The following is a 21326-nucleotide window of genomic DNA, read 5'->3' as shown; positions in this document are numbered from 1 at the left end:
AAGGAACATTCATCTGTTTTCTTGATTGCCTTAATGTATTTTTTCTTGACTCACTAATCCGAGCGTCACTTCAGTCGTACATTGTTTGTTTGAAGGCAATTGGTCACTTTTTCTGGATAGTATTGAGTCTGAGCATATATTTTCAAATAAAAAATGTTTTGTTAATGTTAAATGTTTTATTTAATATATTGATTTGATGTGAGGATTTGTGCTCATAGCAGAAACATTTTAAAGACTGGTTTCAATAATGCACTTATCACTTGCTTTCTTTCCCAGAAGATTGAACTTGGATAATAAGGATTACTTTTCTTTTCAGTTTTTGGAAGGTGCTACAATAGAGGTCGATCAGATCCACACTCATATGAGGCCTTTACTGATGATGCTGGGTGACTATCGTAGCCTGACTTTAAACGTTGTCAACCGTCTGACTTCTGTCACGCGGCTATTTCCCAATTCATTCAACGATAAATTCTGTGATCAAATGATGGTAAGTTTGTGTTTCTTCTGAGCCTTAGTATCACATTTACATACCAGCTACCAATCCAGTGTTTGGCTTTGATAGAGAAGTATTGCTGTGTAGACATAGTTTTGCAATGCGTAATGTGTGCTGCATCAAATTGTAAAATGTTAATAGATCAGTTTCAAAAGAATGCTCAAGTGTTGAAGAACAGTTTACTCATTGCAGGATGGACTGCTAGAAATGTTCATTGGCTCCATCTATAAGCTTTGTTATTTTGTTTTTAATATTTTTAGTGAAGGTACATTTTTCTTAAACATTCATTCATTTTAGATTTACAAATCATAGCAAATCATAAATATTCCTTGCAGAGGTGTTTGCTATGTGATTCGCGAAAAAAAGTTGGCAAAGCCAACGGTTGTGAGTAAATGTTCCAGAAGTTGAATAAAAAGGTAAGTTAAGTTCTTACAAATTATCTCTCCCAATCCCACCACTCTTAAGGAAGCCCAAGGAGGATACCTGACAATAGCCCCATCTTTCTTAGTCAGGCAAGGGGAGATAGGGTTCAAGCTTGACACATTTACAACCCTTTGGTGGTAGTGGTGGGGTAGGAATAGCTTTGCAAGCTCACTCCCCATTATTTTGATTTTTCATCAACCATCCAGGGTTCCTGAATCTGCAGGGTCCATTTACTTATCGGCTTTGTCCAGTCAAGGGAGTCTTTGGGGCCGCGGTTGCAGAGGTGTCTTTTGGTATCGTGATTGGGTCCGGCTAGTTACTGGTTTCTCCACTCTTGTGAGACTGTTCTGGACACCTTAGCACTGCAAGATGCACTACAAGATGACGACCTCCACAGATCAGGCAACCTCCAAGACCCGAAGTGTTGGGCAAAGTTTGTATGCAGTACCCTTTGGGATCACTACACACAACTCAGACTACAGGTGTAAGCAAAACCAACCTTGGGTATAAGTCTATACTACACAGTTTTGTGGTAGCGCTTCTGAGCAGTCAGGCCTATCTCAAGAGGGAATGTGAGCTGTAAGGGTGTTACACAGAGGTCTATAATTACAAGTATTCAAATAGACTCTTATTGTGGAACACTTATTAATTTATTTCACAGTCACTTATAAAACATTCACTAGAAGGAGGCAATCTATATCACACAAAAATAAGTACTTCACAATATCAGGTTCTGAGGCATTTAAACGACTTTGAAGGAAGAGCAAACTGGCATTCAGAGCATTTGAAGTAGGAGCAAAAAGGCACAAGTTAATAAAACAAATATTACAGTTACTCTTAAAACAGTGCAAATAGTGTGAGTTCACCAGAGGAGTTGAGTCAATGCAATAGGTTAGGCCAAAGTCAATGGGCTGAAGTCTTGTATAGGATAAAGCAGTTCTGGAAGTTAAACGGAAAAGTATTTTCCAAAGTTCTCAGAAGTAGTTCGTAAAAGAAAGATTCATATGTTGGGTCACAAGCTGACTAGGCCTGCAAGTTGCCAAACTTTCAAGCACTTTCGCAGTGAGAGGTAAGTTCTCTCGGTCGGGTTTTCACAGTACCTTACAATGAAGAAAAAGATGCAGCTGAAGAAGTCTGTTTCTGGCAGTTCCTGCAGATCTCGCTGTTCTTGAGCCTCAGTCGTGGGGACAAGAGGGAGGATGTCAGGGGACTCCTGCACTGGGACTGGTCAAAAAGCTGGCAAAGGCAAAACTTCAATTCTGGTAGCTATAGTCAAATACACAAACTGGTGTCCTACTCCCTGGCTGTTCGGTTTCCTGCAGCACTTTGAGGAAAATACAACCAGCTCCGAGAATGGTATCCAGGTGGCTTACGAGTTGATGGGTCCCACCAACTCAAAAGGAGAAGTCGTCCTTGAAGGGTTTCTCTGTTGAGATGAACTTGGCGGGCAAACCAACAGTCCAGGAGTTGCAGCAGCTGTCCTCTTGCAGCTTGTCTTCGGTTCTTTCGTTCTAGTGGTCGACTCTGCCTTCCAAGCCAAGGGGCTCACCTTTCTAAACAGTTTTCTCCTATTCATTCCAGCCTGGCTGCCGCTCACCCAGCAGGGTGGCTGTCCTTGCCGGATAGTCAGCCAGCCGATCACGCCAGAGTGCATTTGGGTCTCCTTGGAGACTAAGCAGAGGGAGTTTTCGAGCACCTCCCTCATTTCCTGCCCACTCCAGACATTCGGGCGCCAGAGGCAGTCTTCAGTCCTGAAGCCCGCCAAAGGCGTAGGAGCAAAGGGACCAAACCTGGTTTGGCCCGCAGAGAGAAACTCTAGAAGGACCTTTCCAAAAAGAAATGACGAAAAAAGACGACCGGGACCTGTTTAAACAAAGGAGGCTGAGACGCCATCTTGAAAAACATTGGCCCCTACATGAGTTTCTAGACATGGGGGATACTAAGTAACCCCTCCAGCACTGTATTGTAAGATAGTGTGTGCTGGGTCTAGGAATGTGGAAAGACTAGTAAAGACAATTTCACTTTACTTTCTCTGGGAAACAGTAGTTTATCCCAGAGAATGTATTTAAACCTTGGCACAGCCTGAAACACTTCCCTGTGTCACTGCACTGAGGGTGCTGTGTGGCACACATGAAAAGATGATGCCTATGGAGTTGTCTAAAACTCCACAATCAAAGAACACAAGAGTAAAACACACATCAAAATACATGAGAGAGTGGGGTAAAAAGGCTCACACTCTCTCCAGGTAAAAAAAAACAATTCCTCAAAATCCAGCAAAGTTGCAGGTGAAGGGAATTCGCACATTTATGAGAATTCTCCCTAACACGAAGAAGGTGGGTTACAGCGGGAGTCACCAGAGTCGGGTGCTGACAGGAGATCCTTGTGGTGCGTTAAAGGATCAGGCCCTTCACGGCTTCTCTTTGGTCAGGAAGGCTGAAACTGCAAGAGCAGGCATCTTTTTACACAAGTGGAAGATCCACCATGCCCGAAGGTTGAACTTGGAAAAACAACGGCTGTGGAGGGCTGTTAGTTGGGTACAAAGACCTCAGAGTATACATTAGTTCAAATAAACTTGTGCACACTGAAGAGTTATATAAAAAAAGACATTTAAAACACATATATACCATATAGATTCACTTTCAATACTCTTTGTAGCTTTTAAAGTAACACATCACATAGTAAACCACCGTAACTATATATGCGCACTTTCCAAACTCTTAACAACTTTGTATAACTTCAACATAATCCTGTCTCTCTAGTATGAGTCTCTCAAAGTTCAGATGGGCCACTGGGCCACTATTGGGTACGATTTATATTTGTGTGAGAAATCTTCCTTACCTCTGTGAACCCCAGAACCTTTTGCTGGACGGTGATTATTTTTCCTTGCTCCTGGGTGAGTGGGAATCTTTTTCTTCTCTCCCATTCTTTTACAGGTGACCTTTTTATGTCTCTCCATAGTGTATGTTTGGATTCAGAGCTCTCTATAATGTTTGGGCTGAATGGAGTTTACTGTGGCAGCACACAGCATCTTATGTGCAGTGTTGCTGGGTTGCCCTTGGGGCTTCCCTTTTTAAATTCTCTTAATAAACCGTATGTGAATTACTGTTCCTGATTTTCATCCCCTTTACATTTTATATGCAAGACCAGCAATACCCCACCTTATGTTGAGTGCTGGGGTGATGCATAGTATCCCCTTTCTCACATTTTTGTTGCAGTGGCGAGCTGGTGGCAGTGGTTATACCTTAATGACTTTAGTCACTATTACTTGCAGGCTGTCAACTGGGCCTCTGTAATGCACAGGAGGATCACTGTTCTGCTAGAACATTAACTTCCTTCTTTTTTCGCCATTTTGTGTGCGATTGTCCTTTCTTGGGTCTTCCTCTACCGTCCTAGATGGGGGGTGGGGGGGAGGTCCTGGTTGAAGTATTGTCTTGAAACAGGTTGTGTTCCCCCCTGAGGCTTCAGAGTGTCTGTGAAGGCAGGAAGTGAGGGAGTAGTCCAAAACTCTGCAGCCCTTTGTCTTCCAGTCTGCCTGAAAGGAACCAGTTACTACTGGGGAGCTGACTGTCCTGATTGGACAGCCAGCCAGGTATTTCTGTAAACTGCAAGGAGAGTTTGCAGAAGTTGTGCATGGGTTCCTGAATAAAAGTCTGATTATAGAAGCTGAAGACAAGTCGACCGCTGGAGCTGAGTCCGAAGAGGAAGATGAAGAAACGACAACTGTAACTGATTCCAGTGACCGGAGAGCCTGATGTCACCCTTCCTTCCAAGCGACCTGAGTGTTCCGAAGACGACTCAGTCCCAGAGGCTGGTGAGACTCACTAGCCTTTAGAAGACCTGCAAAACCAGCTGTCACTCGACGTGCTGTGGCTTTGCTGGGGTGCAATCCGCCAGGGACCTCACGCCTTAGTAATGTGCGACGTCTTCCGAAGTCCGATTCCTGCTGAAACTTTTGTAGACGCCTGCTGGATGCTGGTGAGAATTCTCATTTTTGTGCTAATTCCGTTCAACCTTATAGACCCCCAGCTCTTGTGCTGGTCTTTAGGACTTTTTTTATTTTTTATCCTGGAGTGAGCGAGACCTTTTTCTCACTCTCATGTATTCTTGATCTGATTTGGATTCTTTGTTTTTGGAGTCTGACAAACTCCATAGGCATCTACTTTTTGTATGGTGACACACAGTACCATCAGTGCAGTGTCACAGAGAAATCCTTTAGATTTCTCTGGAGTTTTAAATACCTTTTCTTGGGTGAACTACTGTTCCCAAGAATAGTAAAGTGAAATTGACTTTACCTAACTTTTCTCTTTGTAGATCCAGCACAAACCATCTTAAATATAGTGCTGCAGGGTTATTTAGCCCCTTTTTCTACATCACACATATAACATTTTTTTGTTACCCTCACTACTTTAAATGGCTGGTGGCAGTGGTTTAATTTTCCTACCATGGTGCTTTTCTACCACAGGCTGAATTCTCAGCTACAGTGTAACACCGTGGGTGACCATTTTGTCAAAATGGCCCAGGTCGTCTTTTTTTGCCATTTCTTGCTTGTGGGGTCTTTTTTTGGGTGTTATTCTGCGCGCCAAACCAGGTTGAACCCTTTTGTTTGTTTTGCCTTTGGTGGGCTTCAGTCCTGAAACCGCCTCTGGCTCCAGTGTGTCTGGAAGGGCAGGAAGCTAGGGAGGCGCCTGAAGCTCCCTGTCCTTAGTCTCCTTGGTAACCTGAATGCACCCTGTCATGATTGACTGGCTGGCTGGCTGTCGTTGCAGGACAGCCACCCTGCTGTGTGAGTGACAGCTAGGCTGTGCCTGAATGGGAGAAACATGCATAAAAGGCGAGGCTTCTTGAACTGAACAGAGTCCACCATTGGACGAAACATCCGACGAAGGAATCGTGCAGAGAAGCTTGCTGCATCCTCCTGGACCATTGAACTGCCTGGTGAAGCCCTGCTGCTGTGCTGAAACTGCTTTTCCGAATGGACTAGAGAAGCTCTGGAGAGGACAACTCATTCACTTGGGTTGGTGGGACCAACTAACCCTAAGACAAACTTTGCTGGAAGACCTTCCCCAACTGTCTGTACTTCTTTGCTGCTGCAGGAAACGAGTGCCAGGGGTCGAGAAATCCATAGTAGAGTGCATAGTCTTTAAGCCATACCAGAGCTCCAGGCAGATCCTGAGGACCGTCCCGAAGCAGGACGACCCAAGCTCGAGTTGCCTCACCAGAGTGCTGGACTCAAGGAACGGAGAAAGTCCAAGTGTCCAAGATCTGCAGTGGTGCTATTCGCCGGTAGCGGAAACGGCGAAGTGCCGCTGAACTGAAAAGAGCCCTTAGCTGCCTGCGAACTGCTGTGAAGGAGTTCTCCAGACGTCCACCCACTTGTCCCCACGACTGAGGCCCAGGAACACAGGATCTTCAAGTCTGCAACCAGGAAAGACTCCAGCTGTATCCTCTTCTTCAAACCTAAGGTACTGTTCTGACTAAGGGGTACTTACCGTTCTGTCTGTAGCTTGCTTGTCTCTGTTGAGATTTGCAGTAGCTGCCCTTCTATAGTTATTCTAACTCTAACCTTTCACATGTGTAACAGCTTGTGGCCGAACAGTGATTTTCTACAGCAAACTCTCTAACTCTGTGCAAGAACTTTCATGCTAAGAAGTGCCTCCGCTCCATAGACATTGTTCAAATTGACTTTGGCAGTCCTGGCTCCCTGTAGACTCTTCTGTCCCATTGACTTTGACTCGAACTGTCAATCATAGGTGATATATTGGTTCTCCAGCATGGGGTCTGGCATGGATTCACATGCTTATGAATATTCCCTGTTGTCAGGCTGGGGATCCTCGGTAAAGAAAAAATCCGTTTCAGTTTCATTTCTGAACTGTCTTTCTACTAACAACCAATCACTGGTCTCTGGGTCATACTGCCCCCAGCCAATGACTGCCCTCTACCTAAGCCCCTCCTCTGGCAGCCATCTTCAGATTTTTACACCACTTTCAAGTGTTGGTAGTCCTCGTGATTAGCTCTCGGGCTTTTTACTGCGTTTTGCGCTTTTTGTTAGTTTTCTCATTTTTCAGTCAATCAAGCCTCAAGCTCAATCGATCCATCATCCGACTAACGGGGAACCGTTTTTCTGAACTTTCCATGCCCCTCAAGGGCGATTTATCGTCGAGTTCCCTTCTTTGAGGATTCCGGAACATTCTTTGAGACCTACTCCGCATGGACATGGCTGAAGATAAAGGAGACTCGACGCCTCTGTTCAGGATCTGCCCTGGATGTGGACTACGGAACCTTTTCCTGGACGATGGGCACTCCCTGTGCCTTTACTGCCTACATTCCGACCTAACGCATGTGTAGGAGACCTGTGGGTTCTGCAAGGATATGGTGCCTCGCACCATGAAGGACCGTCGCAAGCGGCTCTCCGAGTGGCTCCAGACAAAGATGCCCGGGCAGCAAGCCCCACCTGGCCCACGGGCACACCCTGGAATTTCAATGGAAGTGCCCACGCATTCCACCGGTGGCCAGGAAGGAAAATCACTTCCCTCAACTTCTGCTGGAGGTACGGGCCGTGTGGAAGAACGGCGCAATATAATTCGTCCCAAAAAAGCTCTGGGGCTCCGGAGTGTAAGAATACTGGCGGTTGGAGACCCATACCAGACCCCCGCCGCCTCCACAAGTACATCAGGTCCCTGAGGTTTCGGATGTCACCCTTCAGCACGTGCTGTGACAACTGCAAGAAGGGGATTTCCTATCGTCGCTGGACCTGAAGGAGGCCTATTTCCACTTCTCCATTAACAAGGATGAGGTCGATCAAGTCCCTCCTCGGCATGATGTCGTGCATTTGCTCGAGCACCTGTACAGGCTGCGGATGCAACCACTGCAGGAGTTCCTCAACGCCCGTTGGATCCAGGTATCGGGAAGCTTTGAGCACAAGATCACCCTCGACGAGAGTTTCCGTTGAGCGATTTGGTGTTGTGGTGTCCACGCGCATCTGTTGGTGGGTGTGGATTTCCAGACCCCCCTCACCAGGAGACGGTCACAACGGACGCATCCCTGGACGGATGGGGGTACACACACCTGTGGTCTCCACGCAAGAGGCCTGAGGCTACCAGAGCAGAAGTCGTGTCGCATCAACATTCTGGAGCTACAGGCTGTATTTTGGGCCCTCAAGCCTTTCCTTCCGTCCCTCAAGGGCAAGGTGGCGCGGATTTTTACAGACACCACCACCGCAATGTTTTACATCCGGAAGCAGGGGGGCACCAGATCCCCGGCGCTCTCCAAAGAGGTCGTAGGACCTATGGCGATGGGCCGTCGCCCATGGGGATGTTTCTTGTCCCATTTCACTTGGCAGGAGTGAAGAACACCGTGGCCGACTCTCTCAGCAGGGAACTGCACTCGTGCCAGGAGTGGGAGCTTCGGCGGGACCAAGTGGATCTTCTATTCCGCCTATGGGGAAATCCCCAGATGGATCTGTTTGCGACGGCGACGAACACCAAGTGCCGGAGGTTCGCCAGCAGGTTTCCCCAGCCGGGGAGCTTGGGGAATGCATTCTCCTTCCCCTGGGACGGCCTGTTCCTCTATGCATCTCCTCTGTTGCGACTCATCAATCAAATCAGACGTTGCCGGTGCGGGATGATCCTCGTCGCACCAGCGTGGCCGAGGCAGATATGGTACCCGAACCTTCTGGACATGTCAGCGTCCCCTCCAGTCAAGGTTCCGGTGGACGCAGATCTTCTCACCAGGGAAGGGGGTGCGATTCTGCACCACGACCCAGGGTCGCTGAGCTTGCAGGCCTGGCTCCTGCAGCGCTAGAGTTTGGTGGATACGATCTCCCGGTGGAAAGCAAGGCGGTGCTTGCCAAGGGCAGGGCTTTGTCTACACTGAAATACACTGAAATGCTATGGACATAAGTGGAAGAGGTTCGCCGTCTGTTGCTGTGCACAGAAACTCGACCCTCTATGGATTATGGCCCCGCAGGTGCTGCCTTATTTGTCGCTGGCCAAGGCAGGGTTAGCCCAGGCTTCCATCAATGTTCATCTGCCGGCTATCTCCCGCTACTCCGGGGCGGCGGTCATCGTTATGGTCACATCGCCTGGTCAAGGAATTCATAAAAGGCCTTTTCTGTTAGTTCCCGCCGGTGAAGGCTCCGGCCCCGGCATTGGAGATCAACGTGGTGCTGACGTGAACATCGCCTCTGCACGACGAGTGGGAGAGATCCAGGCTCTCTTGTAGACCTCCTTACTTGTCATTCCACGAGATGAGGGTGGTGCTACAGACGCAAAGCTCTTTCTTGCCCAAGGCGCCGCCGGACTTCCATCTCAACGAGCCCAGTGGTGTTACCTGTTTTCTTCCCATCGCCTTTGTCGCCAGCTGAGAGGACTTTGCACTCGCTGGATGTGGCTAGAGCGCTGAAGTTCTACGTGGACCGCACAAAGTGTTTTCGGAAGACATCACAGCTGTTTGTGAACTTTGGCCCTGTGAACCAAGGGAAGGCCCTCTTCAAGGCTTCCATTTCCAGGCGGCTGCATCATTTATTGTCACCGGTTGGCAAACCGACCGTTGCCTGGCCGTCTGATAGACCATTCAACCAGAGCGATTGCTGCAACTATGGCGTTCCTGTCTGGTGTGCCCCTGCTTGACATCTGCAGGGCTGCTACTTGGAGGGCGACGCACACCTTCACGAAATTCTACTGCGTTGACTGGGATTCCAGGGATGAGTCCAGAGTCGGCCAGGCAGTGTTGCGCAACCTGTTCGCTTGAAGGTGAGCCTGGTGTGGAGGTAAGAGATGCTTAATGTGGAGCCTTGCCACCTCCCGTGGTTGGGCATGTGTGTGAATCTTATCTGTAACTGTTGTTCTCCAGCATTGTCTGGCATGGATTCACATGCGAACCCTCCCGCCTACCCCTCTGCGTTCTTCTCTTGGTCCTACTGCCACTTTACGTTGTACCAAATCTGAAGATGGCTGCCAGAGGAGGGGTTATGTAGAGGGCAGTCATTGGCTGGGGGCAGTATGACCCAGAGACCAGTGATTGGTTGTTAGGAGAAAGACAGTTCAGAAATTAAACTGAAACCGATTTTTTCTTTACTGAGGATTCCCAGCCTGACGACAGGGAATATTCATGAGCATGTGAATCTATGCCAGACCTATGCTGGAGAACAACAGTTACAGGTAAGTAACTTGTTCCTTGATTAACTAATAATGCTGGGCAAGGTTTCTATCTGGACTTCCTTGGGGGATTTCGAAAGTGTTCACATGCTCTGAGAATATGTTAACCTTTTTCCTTCCATTAACCCTACCTTTTTCACAACCTCAGAATTCTACCAAATACAACAGTGATATATAAATGCCAATACTGTCCTAGTAATTGAATTTACCCCTTTGTGTAGGAAGTGTGTATGAAGCATCTCTAACCAGTATCTACTTGCTTATCTTGATTCTGAGAACGTGTTATGAAGTGTATTTTGATTGTTGCACATTGCCCTTTTTAAAGAAATCTTATTTAAAACTGACAGTTAAATAAAGAATTATTTTACTAGAAAACCTTCAGTGTAAGCGTTATTTGGATACTAGTATGTGTGATTTTCGATGCTGCATCTCTACAGCTCGCATGTACCCCTCTTGATATAAGTCTGGCTGCTCAGTCACTCTACCAACTTGCGTAGTACAGACCTATACCAATAGGTGTGTGTTAGGGAGAATTCTCAAAAATGTGCTAAATCCCTCCACCTTAGAGACCCCCAGCAACTTTGCTGGATTTTTAGGACTTGATTTTTTTTAACCTGGAGAGTGTGTGACCCTTTTCCCCCACTCTCTCATGTATTTTAATGTGATTTTTGAACTGTTTCTTTTGGTTGTGGAGTCTGACAAACTCCATAAGCATCATCTTTTACATTGTGTCACACAGCACCTCTTCAGTACAGTGGCACAGGGAAGTCTTTCAGATTTCCCAAGGTTTAAATACCTTCTCTGGGATAAACTACTGTTTCCCAGAGAAGTAAAGTGCTGGAGGGGTTACTTAGTATCCCCCGTGTCTAGATGCTCATGTAACATTTTTATGTTGCCCTTTCCTCACAGAATGGCTGGTGGCAGGTGTTTCGTTTGAACTACCATGCTTTGCATTTACCGCGGGCTGCGTTCGCAACCTCTGGAGCCATCTTCTTCAAAATGGCACAGAGCCATCTTTGACAAAATGGTCCCCCGGTCTTCTTTTTTCACCATGTCTTTGTAGAAAGGTCCTTCTAGAGATTTTCTCTGTGCGCCAAACCAGGTTTGGTCTCTTGGTTAATTTCGCCTTTGGCTGGGTTTCTGAAGTGAAACCCGCCTCTGGCTCCAGTGTGTCCAAGTTAGTGATTATTACCTACCCCCTAAACTCCCATTAGAAGTCTATGGGCTTATAATAACATTGATTCTAACAATATTGGCTTTGCTACTGCTTGCTTGCGCAAGACTTCTGAAAGTTGGGTGTACTTCCTGTTACCTAGTTTAACTTGTACTCTGATCATTAGAACCCTTCACTGGACCCCAGAGACCTTACCTGCAGCAGGCGTCTCTTCCAAGCTCTTCTTCGGTTTCTTCGTCCAGTACTCAGCCTTCCAAGCCAAAAGACTCGCCTTTTATTCAGTTCTCTCCCATTCATTCCAGCCTAGCTGTCACTCACCCAGCAGGGTGGCTGTCCTTGCTGGACAATCAGCCAGCCAATCACCACTGAGTTCATTTGGGTCTCCTAGGAGACTAAAAGCACAAGAGAGCTTTGGGCACTTCCCTCACTTCCTGCCCCCGCCACACCCCATGGAGCGAGAGGCAGGCTTCACGCGTGAATCCTGCCAAAGGCAAAGCGCACAATGGGACCAAACCTGGTTGGCGCGCAGAGTAAATCTCGAGAAGGACCTTTCCACAAAGAAATGGCAAAAAAAGAGTACCGGGCCATTTTGAAAAAAAATGGCACCCTTTGGTGCTTTACTGCAGCTGGGAACGCAACCCGCGGTAAATGCACGCCACAGTAGTTAAAACTAATCCACTGCCACCAGCCATTCAGTGAGGAAAGGGCAACATAACATTGTTACTTGAGGAGCTAGACAAAGGGGATACTAGGTAACCCCTCCAGTACATTTCTGAGAATTATCCCCAACGCCGGTACACTACCGAAGGCTCTACTTTGCAGTGTACCGAGCAGACGTCAGGAATGAATGTTCCCTCCACTCCCAAGGTCACTGCTCCTTCTCAGGACTGTTAAAGATCTTCAGCAAGACAGGGCTCCTCAAGGACAGCAGCAGAAGCTGGTAGCCAGGCCTCCTTCCGACGCGTCTCTGGTTTCTTCGCAGGTCTCACATTTGGAGAGAAGACTTGTCGCCTTCAGGTTTCTATAGGATCTCTGAGAAATGGGTGCTTGGGTCCTCTTCTTATCCTAAAAGCCAGGTAAGAGCAGCTCCCCTCACTAGCCAAAGAAAACACACACGCGCACACGCACACGCACAGACACAGACACAGACGCACACACGCCTCAGACACAGACGCACACACGCCTCAGACACAGACGCACACACGCCTCAGACACAGACGCACACACGCCTCAGACACAGACGCACACACGCCTCAGACACAGACGCACACACGCCTCAGACACAGACGCACACACGCCTCAGACACAGACGCACACACGCCTCAGACACAGACGCACACACGCCTCAGACACAGACGCACACACGCCTCAGACACAGACGCACACACGCCTCAGACACAGACGCACACACGCCTCAGACACAGACGCACACACGCCTCAGACACAGACGCACACACGCCTCAGACACAGACGCACACACGCCTCAGACACAGACGCACACACACACGCCTCAGACACAGACGCACACACGCCTCAGACACAGACGCACACACGCCTCAGACACACACACACACACACACACACACGCCTCAGACACAGACACACACACACACGCCTCAGACAGACACACACACACACACGCCTCAGACACAGACACACACACACACACACGCCTCAGACACACACACACACGCCTCAGACACAGACACACACACACACGCCTCAGACACAGACACACACACACACGCCTCAGACACAGACACACACACACGCCTCAGACACAGACACACACACACACGCCTCAGACACAGACACATACACACACACATATGCCTCAGACACACACATACACACACACATATGCCTCAGACACACACATACACACACATATGCCTCAGAGACACACACACACACACACATATGCCTCAGACACACTGAAACCAATGTTTGGATTTGGACCCGACAGTCCCAGCCCACATCCTGCCAGCAAAATCACAGCCCTCCAGTAGCCTGCAAACAACTACTGCTTTCCCGGGCACTGTAAGTCCTTATAAGGATTTTCCTGGACTCACAGGCCAGGAAGAAGGCTAAGGAGCAAGATGGCCAAAGGAAAAGCAAAACACCATGTTGCACTGCCATATTTGGACACTAGCCACAGTTAGTAGCCAAACGCGGTAAGGCTAAAACGAAAAGTCCCAAAAAATTGGGAAAAGTCACTGCTGTCACCAGCTTATCCTTTTAGCACACCTAGAGTAACCAAAAATCCTTCGAGTGTTAGTCTAGGGCAAAATATAAAGTGTACTGCATTGTACAATGATAGAAGTTACCACTAGTGATAGCAAGTCACTAAAAGTAGTAACAAAATCTCAAGACTAAGGGAAACAATGTTTCCCAGTACTGACAACCTCAAGGACATGTCAGTTTCCCGATAACATAATGAGCAAAAGCCAGTGCACTACCAAAAGAGCAGCTCTGCATCAAAAATAAAAGCAAAATGTTTGGGGGTCCATAAAGATGGAAGGAAAGGTACAGTAAAGAGAAATCTTTCCTAACACTGGAGACCATGTCGATCGCTGCTGCATAGAGGAGAATCCAGTCACAAACCCAAACTTTGTTCTAAGGTACTGTGAGGTGAAAAGGATTTGCTTACCATAAACCGAGAAGTCGCTCCAAAGCGTTGGAATGCGCGAAGAGGTGTCCAGGGTGTCCACTCTTACCCAATCTGCCAGCTTGTGTCCCGTTTGCAAGTCTTTTAACAGGGTCTCCACCGTTGTGTTAATCTTCTAAGCATTATTACCTAGAGACAAAGTATGCACATTAACTTTTTGCTGTTCTGCTGCTTCGTAAGACTTTGAGCCCTCTTCGAACTGACTTTTACATAGCGTTAGGGATCAGACTTTAAATGCGCTAGCTCGCTCTAAAACTTCCTGTAGAACCTTAATCTCTGCTAAAGAATCTGGGTAAGGCTCTCGTAACCGGGACTAATGTCCAGCAGAGGGACTTCCCAGGCTCCCCCCCCCCCCCCCCAACTTTATTTTTGCTGTTAAGCAGAATTGCACGCCGTACCCTCTGGGACCACCACATACAATTAGGACTACAGGTGTAAGCAAAAACCAACCTTTGGTATAAGTCTGTATTACACAGTTTGTGGTAGCGAGCTGAGCAGCCAGGCTTATCTCAAGAGGGAATGTGAGCAGTACAAGAGGTTACACAGAGGTCTTACAATCACAGTGGTTCAAGTAGACACTTACACTCAGGGTTTCTTCGTAAAACACTTATAAATGTATTATACAATTATTTAGACATTCACTAGAAGGAGGCAAACTTAATATTATCCACAAATATACTTCGAAGGGATTGTGTCCTCTGACGTATTCCACATCTATGATATGTAATGTCCACAGCTGTGCACATCGGAAACTTTTCAGCAGAGGGTGTAGATGGCGTCGAGCCGATGTCCCTCGAGGGCTTCCGTCGAACGATTCGAGGGGCGACTCTCCGCATCGTCGTCGTGAGTCCGGGGGTCTCGGTCTGGGAGTCAGTCCTGCCATACCTCCTGCCTCTTCGAGGCACTCCAGGAAGTGCCGTCACAGGTCACCTTCCCCGTCCTATTCCGAGGACTCCGCCCGTCGGTGGGTAGCTTGTCCCGACAAGCATTCCACGCCTGAGGAATGGGATTCGTTCCGAAAGGAGATGTTGGCGATTTTTCAGTCGCAGGGCTCCGGTCCGGCCACGCCGTCTGAGGACGCCGGTCGAGGCCGCGCTACAGACACCGCTCGTCCGCCTCCGGGCTCGAGCAGTCGTCGCAACCACCGGGCGCCTTCGAGGTCCCGGTTGGACAAGGATGGTCGCTCTAGGCATGCCCGTTCCAGGTCCCGGTCCACAACGCCATCGAGACCACGAGACTCTGTGAAGTCTTCGAAGAAGACATTGACGCCAGTGGCGCCGAGGTCGTCGACGGACTCTCTCGAGGCCCCGCCTCCGAGGAAGTCGTCGACGTCATCGGCGCCCAGGCTGTCGAGAGACACACTCGGGGCTCTGCCCTCGAGGCCTGTGTCGACGCTGTCGAAGCTGTCAGGGCCGCACTCGACGTCGACGACCATTCTGTCAACGCCCTCGACGCCTTTTGAGGTAGCCTTGTTGGAGGTACCACGTGGCACGGTGGCACCCCCCAGAAAGGCGATGGCTAAGGCTAAACATGTCTTTGTGCCCTTTTCTGTACCCTCTTTCCAGTCTCTGGATTATATTTCTGAGGTGGATGAGGGGTCTGAGGAAGGTGAGGTTCCTGCATTGGTTCCTGATGACATTGTTTCTGGTCACAGTCAACTTGAGGAGCTGCGTCAGTCGCTGCACAACACCAGTGGTCCAGACACCTCTCCGGAGGTGGAGTTTGGTAGGCCGGAGCCTGGCACGCATGCCGAATCTTCATATCGGCGCCTCATGTCGAGGGTCACTGAATACCTGGGTTGGGCTGCCCCCCCCCCCCCCCCTTTCAGGGATTTTCAGCAGAATGACCAGACTGATATCTTGGACCAAGGTCCTCCAACTGACCTGGTGCTGCCATTCCATATGGCCTTGCAGAGAAGGTGGCTGTGGCTTGGACTTCTCTGGAAATATCGCCCAGCCAGTGGCGACCCCTGCTACTTGACAACGCACCCTACTCCGGAGAGTTTGGTGGTGCAGGCGGCTACGGCCCCCGCAAAGCAGGCGTCGTACCCTACCATACCTCCTGATAGGGACGACAAACGTTTTGACGGCTGGGCGAAGAAGGTATTTTCTTCTGGGGGTTTGGCGCTTCAGGCTGCCAACTCTGTGTGTGCCTTGTCTCGTTTCACGCACTCTGTGGAACTACATTTCCTTAGCGGCTGATCATAACCCCGAAGGGGAGGAACGGGATAGTTTCCTTGCTATTGTGCAGGATGGCAAGAACGCCATGTGTGAATCCGTTCAGTCGGGTCTGGACATGGTTGATTGCGTCAGCCGGTCCATGGCAGCGAGCACCGTAATGCGCAGGTTTGCGTGGTTGCGGAAGTTGGGTCTTGCTCCGGATGTGCAAGCCCGGCTCCTCAACATGCCCTTTGATGGTGAACATCTTTTTGGCAGCAAGGCTGACTAGAGTCTTGAGAGGTTGCAGACCTCGAAAGCTGCAGCGAAGTCGTTGGGCGCTGCAGTCCGCCAATCTCTGCCTTTTCGTCCTAGGGGACAGCAATGGAGGCGAGGTTCTTTTCGTTATTTCTCATCCTTTAGTAGAGCGAGAGGAGCTGCGAGTCAAAGGGGCCAATGTAAGGGTATCCGTGGTGGACGGGGTACTCGGCGTGCCAAAGCCGCTCGGGCAGTTGCTTCTTTGCCCTCAGGCACTGCCGCAGCCGCTCCAGCTTAGTCATGAGGCCATGTCCCATGGTTTGCCGGTTGGGGGCAGACTTGCATAGCATCTTGGAGAATGGCGTGCCATTACTTCAGATGTGTGGGTTCTGGATATCATAGACCACGGCTTCTGCCTTCCCTTCCTTCAGCGGCCTCAAGACAATCCCCCGGGGAAGCTCTCTTTGAAGCGTCCGGATGCGCTCCTTGCACAGGAAATCCTATCCCTGCTGGAGAAAGGTGCCATAGAACTTTTGACTGTAGCGGAGAGAAACAAGGGATGGTATTCCCCTTATTTTTTTATCCCAAAGAAAGACGGGGGATTGAGACCCATCGTGGTCTTGCGTTGGTTGAACAAGCTTCTAAGGAAGGACAAGTTCAATATGGTCACTCTTTCTCAAGTCCTCCGGGCCCTTCAACGTCAGGATTGCTTGGTGTCTCTGGACCTCAAGGATGCTTACTTTCATGTGCCGATTCATCCCAAGCACAGGAAGTACCTGAGGTTCGGGGCTGGCGACTTGCACTTGCACTTGCACTTTCAGTTTCTGGTCCATTGGGATTGACCTCCGCCCTGAGGGTCTTCACCAAGCTGAAGGTGGTTGTGGCAGCGTACCTCAGGAGGGGTGGGGGGATTCAGTCTACCCCTACCTGGACGATTGGCTGATCAGGGCGCGTTCTCCCGAGAAAGCCCTGGATCATCTATCCCTTAGCTGCCATTCCCTTCACAAGCTGGGCTTCTCCCTAAATTTAAAGAAGTTGCATTTGACACCTTCCCAGCGGCTCCATTTCATCGGAGCAGTGCTCGCCTCCCCAGGTGAGGGCTCATCACATTCTGCAGATGGTGGACAAGTTTCAACATGCCCAGAGTCTCCCGGCTTTCGAATTCTTAAGGTTGCTCGGCCTCATGGCGTCCTGCATTTTTCTGGTGCCAGAGGCCAGACTGCGGATGAGATCCTTGCAATGAGCTCTCAAGATGCAGTGGTCGCAGTTCTCTGGCAGGATGTCGGATCCCGTTCAGTTTCCGCTCTCGGTCGCCCAGGATCTTCTATGGTGGGCCAACAAAGGAAATCTGATGAGGGGGGGCACCGTTTTGGCAACATAGCCAGAGGTGACGATCGTGACGGATACATCCCTCACAGGATGGGGCGCTCATGCCAACGAGTTGACAGCCAGCGGCCGTTGGTCTCTGTCGGAGTCCAGACTCCACATCAATCTGTTAGAGCTGAGAGCCATCAGGCTGGCCCTGAAGGCTTTCTGCCATATGTGCGGGGGAAGACTGTTCTGATTATGACGGACAGCACAGTGGCCATGCATTACCTCAACAAAAAGAGGTAATGCAGGGAGGCGTGCAAGCTCTGGTTCTGTGCCATCCAACAGGAAATCTCGATCTTGGCAGTTGATCTGGCCGGAGACAAAAACGTGGCGGCAGACGCTCTGAGCAGGCAAAGCACAGTCTCTCACGAGTGGGAGTTGGCTCAGGAAGTCCTTTTGGAGATCTTCGCCCTTTGGGGAACCCCACACGTGGATCTCTTCGCCGCCATTGTCAACCGGAATTGCGAGAGGTTCTGCTCGCGGGAATTTCCACCAAGAGGAGCCTTAGGGGATGCGTTCGTAGTGTAGTGGTCTTTCCCACTGCTGTATGCGTTTCCTCCAGTCCCCGTCATTCCTCAGGTGTTGCGGAGGTTCGGTTCCCGAATGATCCTCATTGCTCCAGATTGGGCCAGGAGAGCGTGGTACCCGGACCTTCTCGACATGTCCATCTTCCCTCTACGCAGTCTTCCCTACCGAGACAATCTGGTCTCACGGGAGGGGGATCAGGTTCTCCATCCAGAGGTCAGGTCTCTCAACCTTCATGCTTGGTATCTGAAAGGTTGAGATACAAGGATTGGGACTTCTTGGTTGACGTGATGAAGGTGTTGCTTTCAGCGAGGCAGCCCGCAACAAAATCCCTGTACCGTTGGCGGAAGTTCTGCGACTGGTGCAGGGGTCAGAACGTGGATCCTTTCCAATGTTCCATTCCTATGGTGTTGTCTTTTCTGCTTTCTGTAGTCCACAAGGGCCTTCAAATGGGTACCATTAAGGGTTAATGGTGGCGCTGTCTATATTTAAGCGCTCGTCTGAAGTGTGTTCTTACTTTAAGATTCCTTTTGATTTCAGTTTCTGAAAGGACCGTCTAATATGTTTCCACCGTCCCCTTTCCAGGTTCCAGATTTGGATTTGGTTTTAAACTTTCTGATGGGTGCTCCGTTTGAGCCTTTACACTCTTGTCCGTTGAGACAGTTGTCTTTTAAAACTGTGTTTTTAGTTGCGGTTACTTCCACACACAGAGTGAGTGACTTGCAGGCACTTTCTGCCAAGCCACCCTTTACTGTTTTCCATAACGACAGGGCTGTCCTGCGGGTGCAACCTTCTTTTCTTCCGAAGGTTGTGTTTGAATTTCATTTGATCCAGAAGGTGGCTTTTTATCCTCCTCTGCATCCTGGTAAGGAAGAGGAGAGGCTCCATAGGTTGGATTCTAGGAGAGCTTTGAGCTTTTATATTTCACGGATGTCCCGGATCAGAGTGGATGATCATCTCTTTGTAGGTTATGCTGGACACCGCTTGGGTCAGGCTGTTTCCAAACAGACCTTGTCCAGATGGATTGTTTTGACTATCACTGAGTGCTACCGTTTGGCGGGGAAGGACCCTTAGGTAGGCTTACAGGCTCACTCTACTAGGGGTGTGGCTGCCTCCACTGCTCTACAAAGGGGTGTTCCTATTCGCAATATTTGTGAAGCAGCTACATGGGCTTCTGTCCATACTTTTGTTACACACTATTCTCTGGATTCCATCCATGGGCAGGATTTGACCTTTGGTAAGGCGGTCCTCTATTCAGCCATTGGATTGAGTAATCTAAATTTCACATTCTAAATTCTTTCCCTCCTCCATAGTGTGGTACTGCTTTGGGAGCCTGTCATAGATGTGGAATACGTTGCAGGACACAATCCCTTCGAAGAACAAGTTACTTACCAGACTGGTAACTTTCTTTCGATGGGATGTTCCTTTGACGTATTCCACATCGCCCTCCCAGCCTGCCCCTCTGGAGAATTTCCTGTGTGATTACAGCTTCCATTTCCGCAAGGCTGTAGGCAGTTATACCGGCAGGAGACTGGTGTCACGCGTTCTAGGGGAAAAAACTAAACTGAGGCAACATGTGCTGTGCGTCCTATATGTAACATCCACTGACTTCGACCCTCGACGGAAGCCCTCGAGGGACATTGGCTCGACGCCATCGACGCAAGACGCCCTCTGCTGGAAAGTTTCCGAAGTGCACAGCTGTGGACATTACATGTCACAGAGGTGGAATACGTCATAGATGTGGAATACGTCAGAGGAACATCCCATCGAAAGAATGTTACCAGTCTGGTAAATAACTTGTTCTTCAATACCAAACCAATAAGTTTGAGTAAATTAGGCTCCCCTGAAATAGGAGCAAAATGGCATTTCAGTTACTGTGAATGGGGTAAAAAGCACAAGTTAATAGAATAGATCACAAATACTTTCTTAGGCAGTGCAAATAGTTTGTTCACTGGAGGACTCGATTCAGTTCAATGGGCCTAGGCCAAAGTCAATGGACTAGTGTCTTGGATAGTAAAGAGCAGTTCTTGTAGTAAACGGTAAAGTCTTTGCCAACGTTCTCAGAAGTAGTTTGTACGAAAATGTCATGCATGCTGGACATAGTACCCCTGGACCTGGAACAACATCTTCATGCAGAACGAGTTATGCTCATAGAACTGCTAGACCGTTCTATTCTAAATGGAGTTTGTTTGATGCACTGCTGGGAAAACGACGTCTGCCTTATTCACGTTGTTAAATTCACGTGATTTAGGTTAGTCACGTGTGTTTTGGCAGTACGTTCATAAGCAGCGTGAATACGTTGCTCGCTGCTTCTGATTGAATCATTATGGCGTTTGGTAGCTGAAACCCTTGATCTGCGTCCTCGCATTTTCTTCAGCTACTTCCTTGGCTTCTTCGGCGTGTTTCCTTCCACATGCAAATTCCTGGAGCTGCTGTCTGGAAGTCACAGGTTGGCCGCACTGTCTGCGTGCTCTTCAATCGCGTGTATTCTGACACGCGGGTTCCTGATTTCTTCGCATGCTGCTTTCCTGACTACGTGAAGTTGGTTGCGTGGAAATTCCACGCTGACGCTGTTTCCAAGCGCGGCTGTCCTGGGCTGCGTGAATTTTGTCGCGTGTAAACCTACACGCGGATTTTGGAACTCTTCAGGTACGGCTGTTCTGACTGCGTGCATTTTTGTTTGCTTATCGCACGCGACCTACTTTACTCTTTACACGCTGTGGTCCTAGTTGCATGTCCTTGTGTTGCGTGTGAATCCTCACGCTGGTAAGAGCGGCTGTCCCGGCTGCGTGAACTCTGTCGTGTGTAATCCTGCACGCGGGCTTTTGAATTCTGTTTGAATGTGTAATTCCACACGCATACTATTCTTTGCTTTGGAGTGAATCCCTGGCACCTGTGAGGAGATAACAGGTGGACTCAGTTCATCATATTTCTGTTTCTACATGGGAAAGGAAGTTTTTCTTTTGAAGGTGATTGTGCACAGTACTTTGGACGCTATCCTGTGGTGCACCAACCCGGTATCTAGCGTGAGCCTCGTGCCGTTTGGGATAAGTCTCCCTTACTAACCTTCCCCTCCTTTTCGTTGTTTCAACTCCTGGATTTC

The 21326-nt window shown here is 49.0% G+C and overlaps 1 protein-coding gene across 8 annotated transcripts in view; it reads left to right on the top strand.

Moving 5' to 3' along the window:
• Positions 1–21326, top strand: part of TRRAP (transformation/transcription domain associated protein) — a 2065012-nt gene that overhangs the window by 832483 nt on the left and 1211203 nt on the right. For all 8 annotated transcript variants that reach the window (XM_069647248.1, XM_069647247.1, XM_069647244.1 and 5 more), the window contains one exon: positions 317–487. In XM_069647248.1, coding sequence (XP_069503349.1) covers positions 317–487 — 171 coding nt within the window. The remainder of the gene's footprint in view (positions 1–316; positions 488–21326) is intronic.

Source organism: Ambystoma mexicanum, chromosome 2q, assembly GCF_040938575.1.
Source record: "Ambystoma mexicanum isolate Mex_15411 chromosome 2q, UKY_AmexF1_1, whole genome shotgun sequence".
Classification (NCBI taxonomy): Eukaryota; Metazoa; Chordata; class Amphibia; order Caudata; family Ambystomatidae; genus Ambystoma; species Ambystoma mexicanum.
This window is presented reverse-complemented; position numbering and strand designations above follow the sequence as displayed.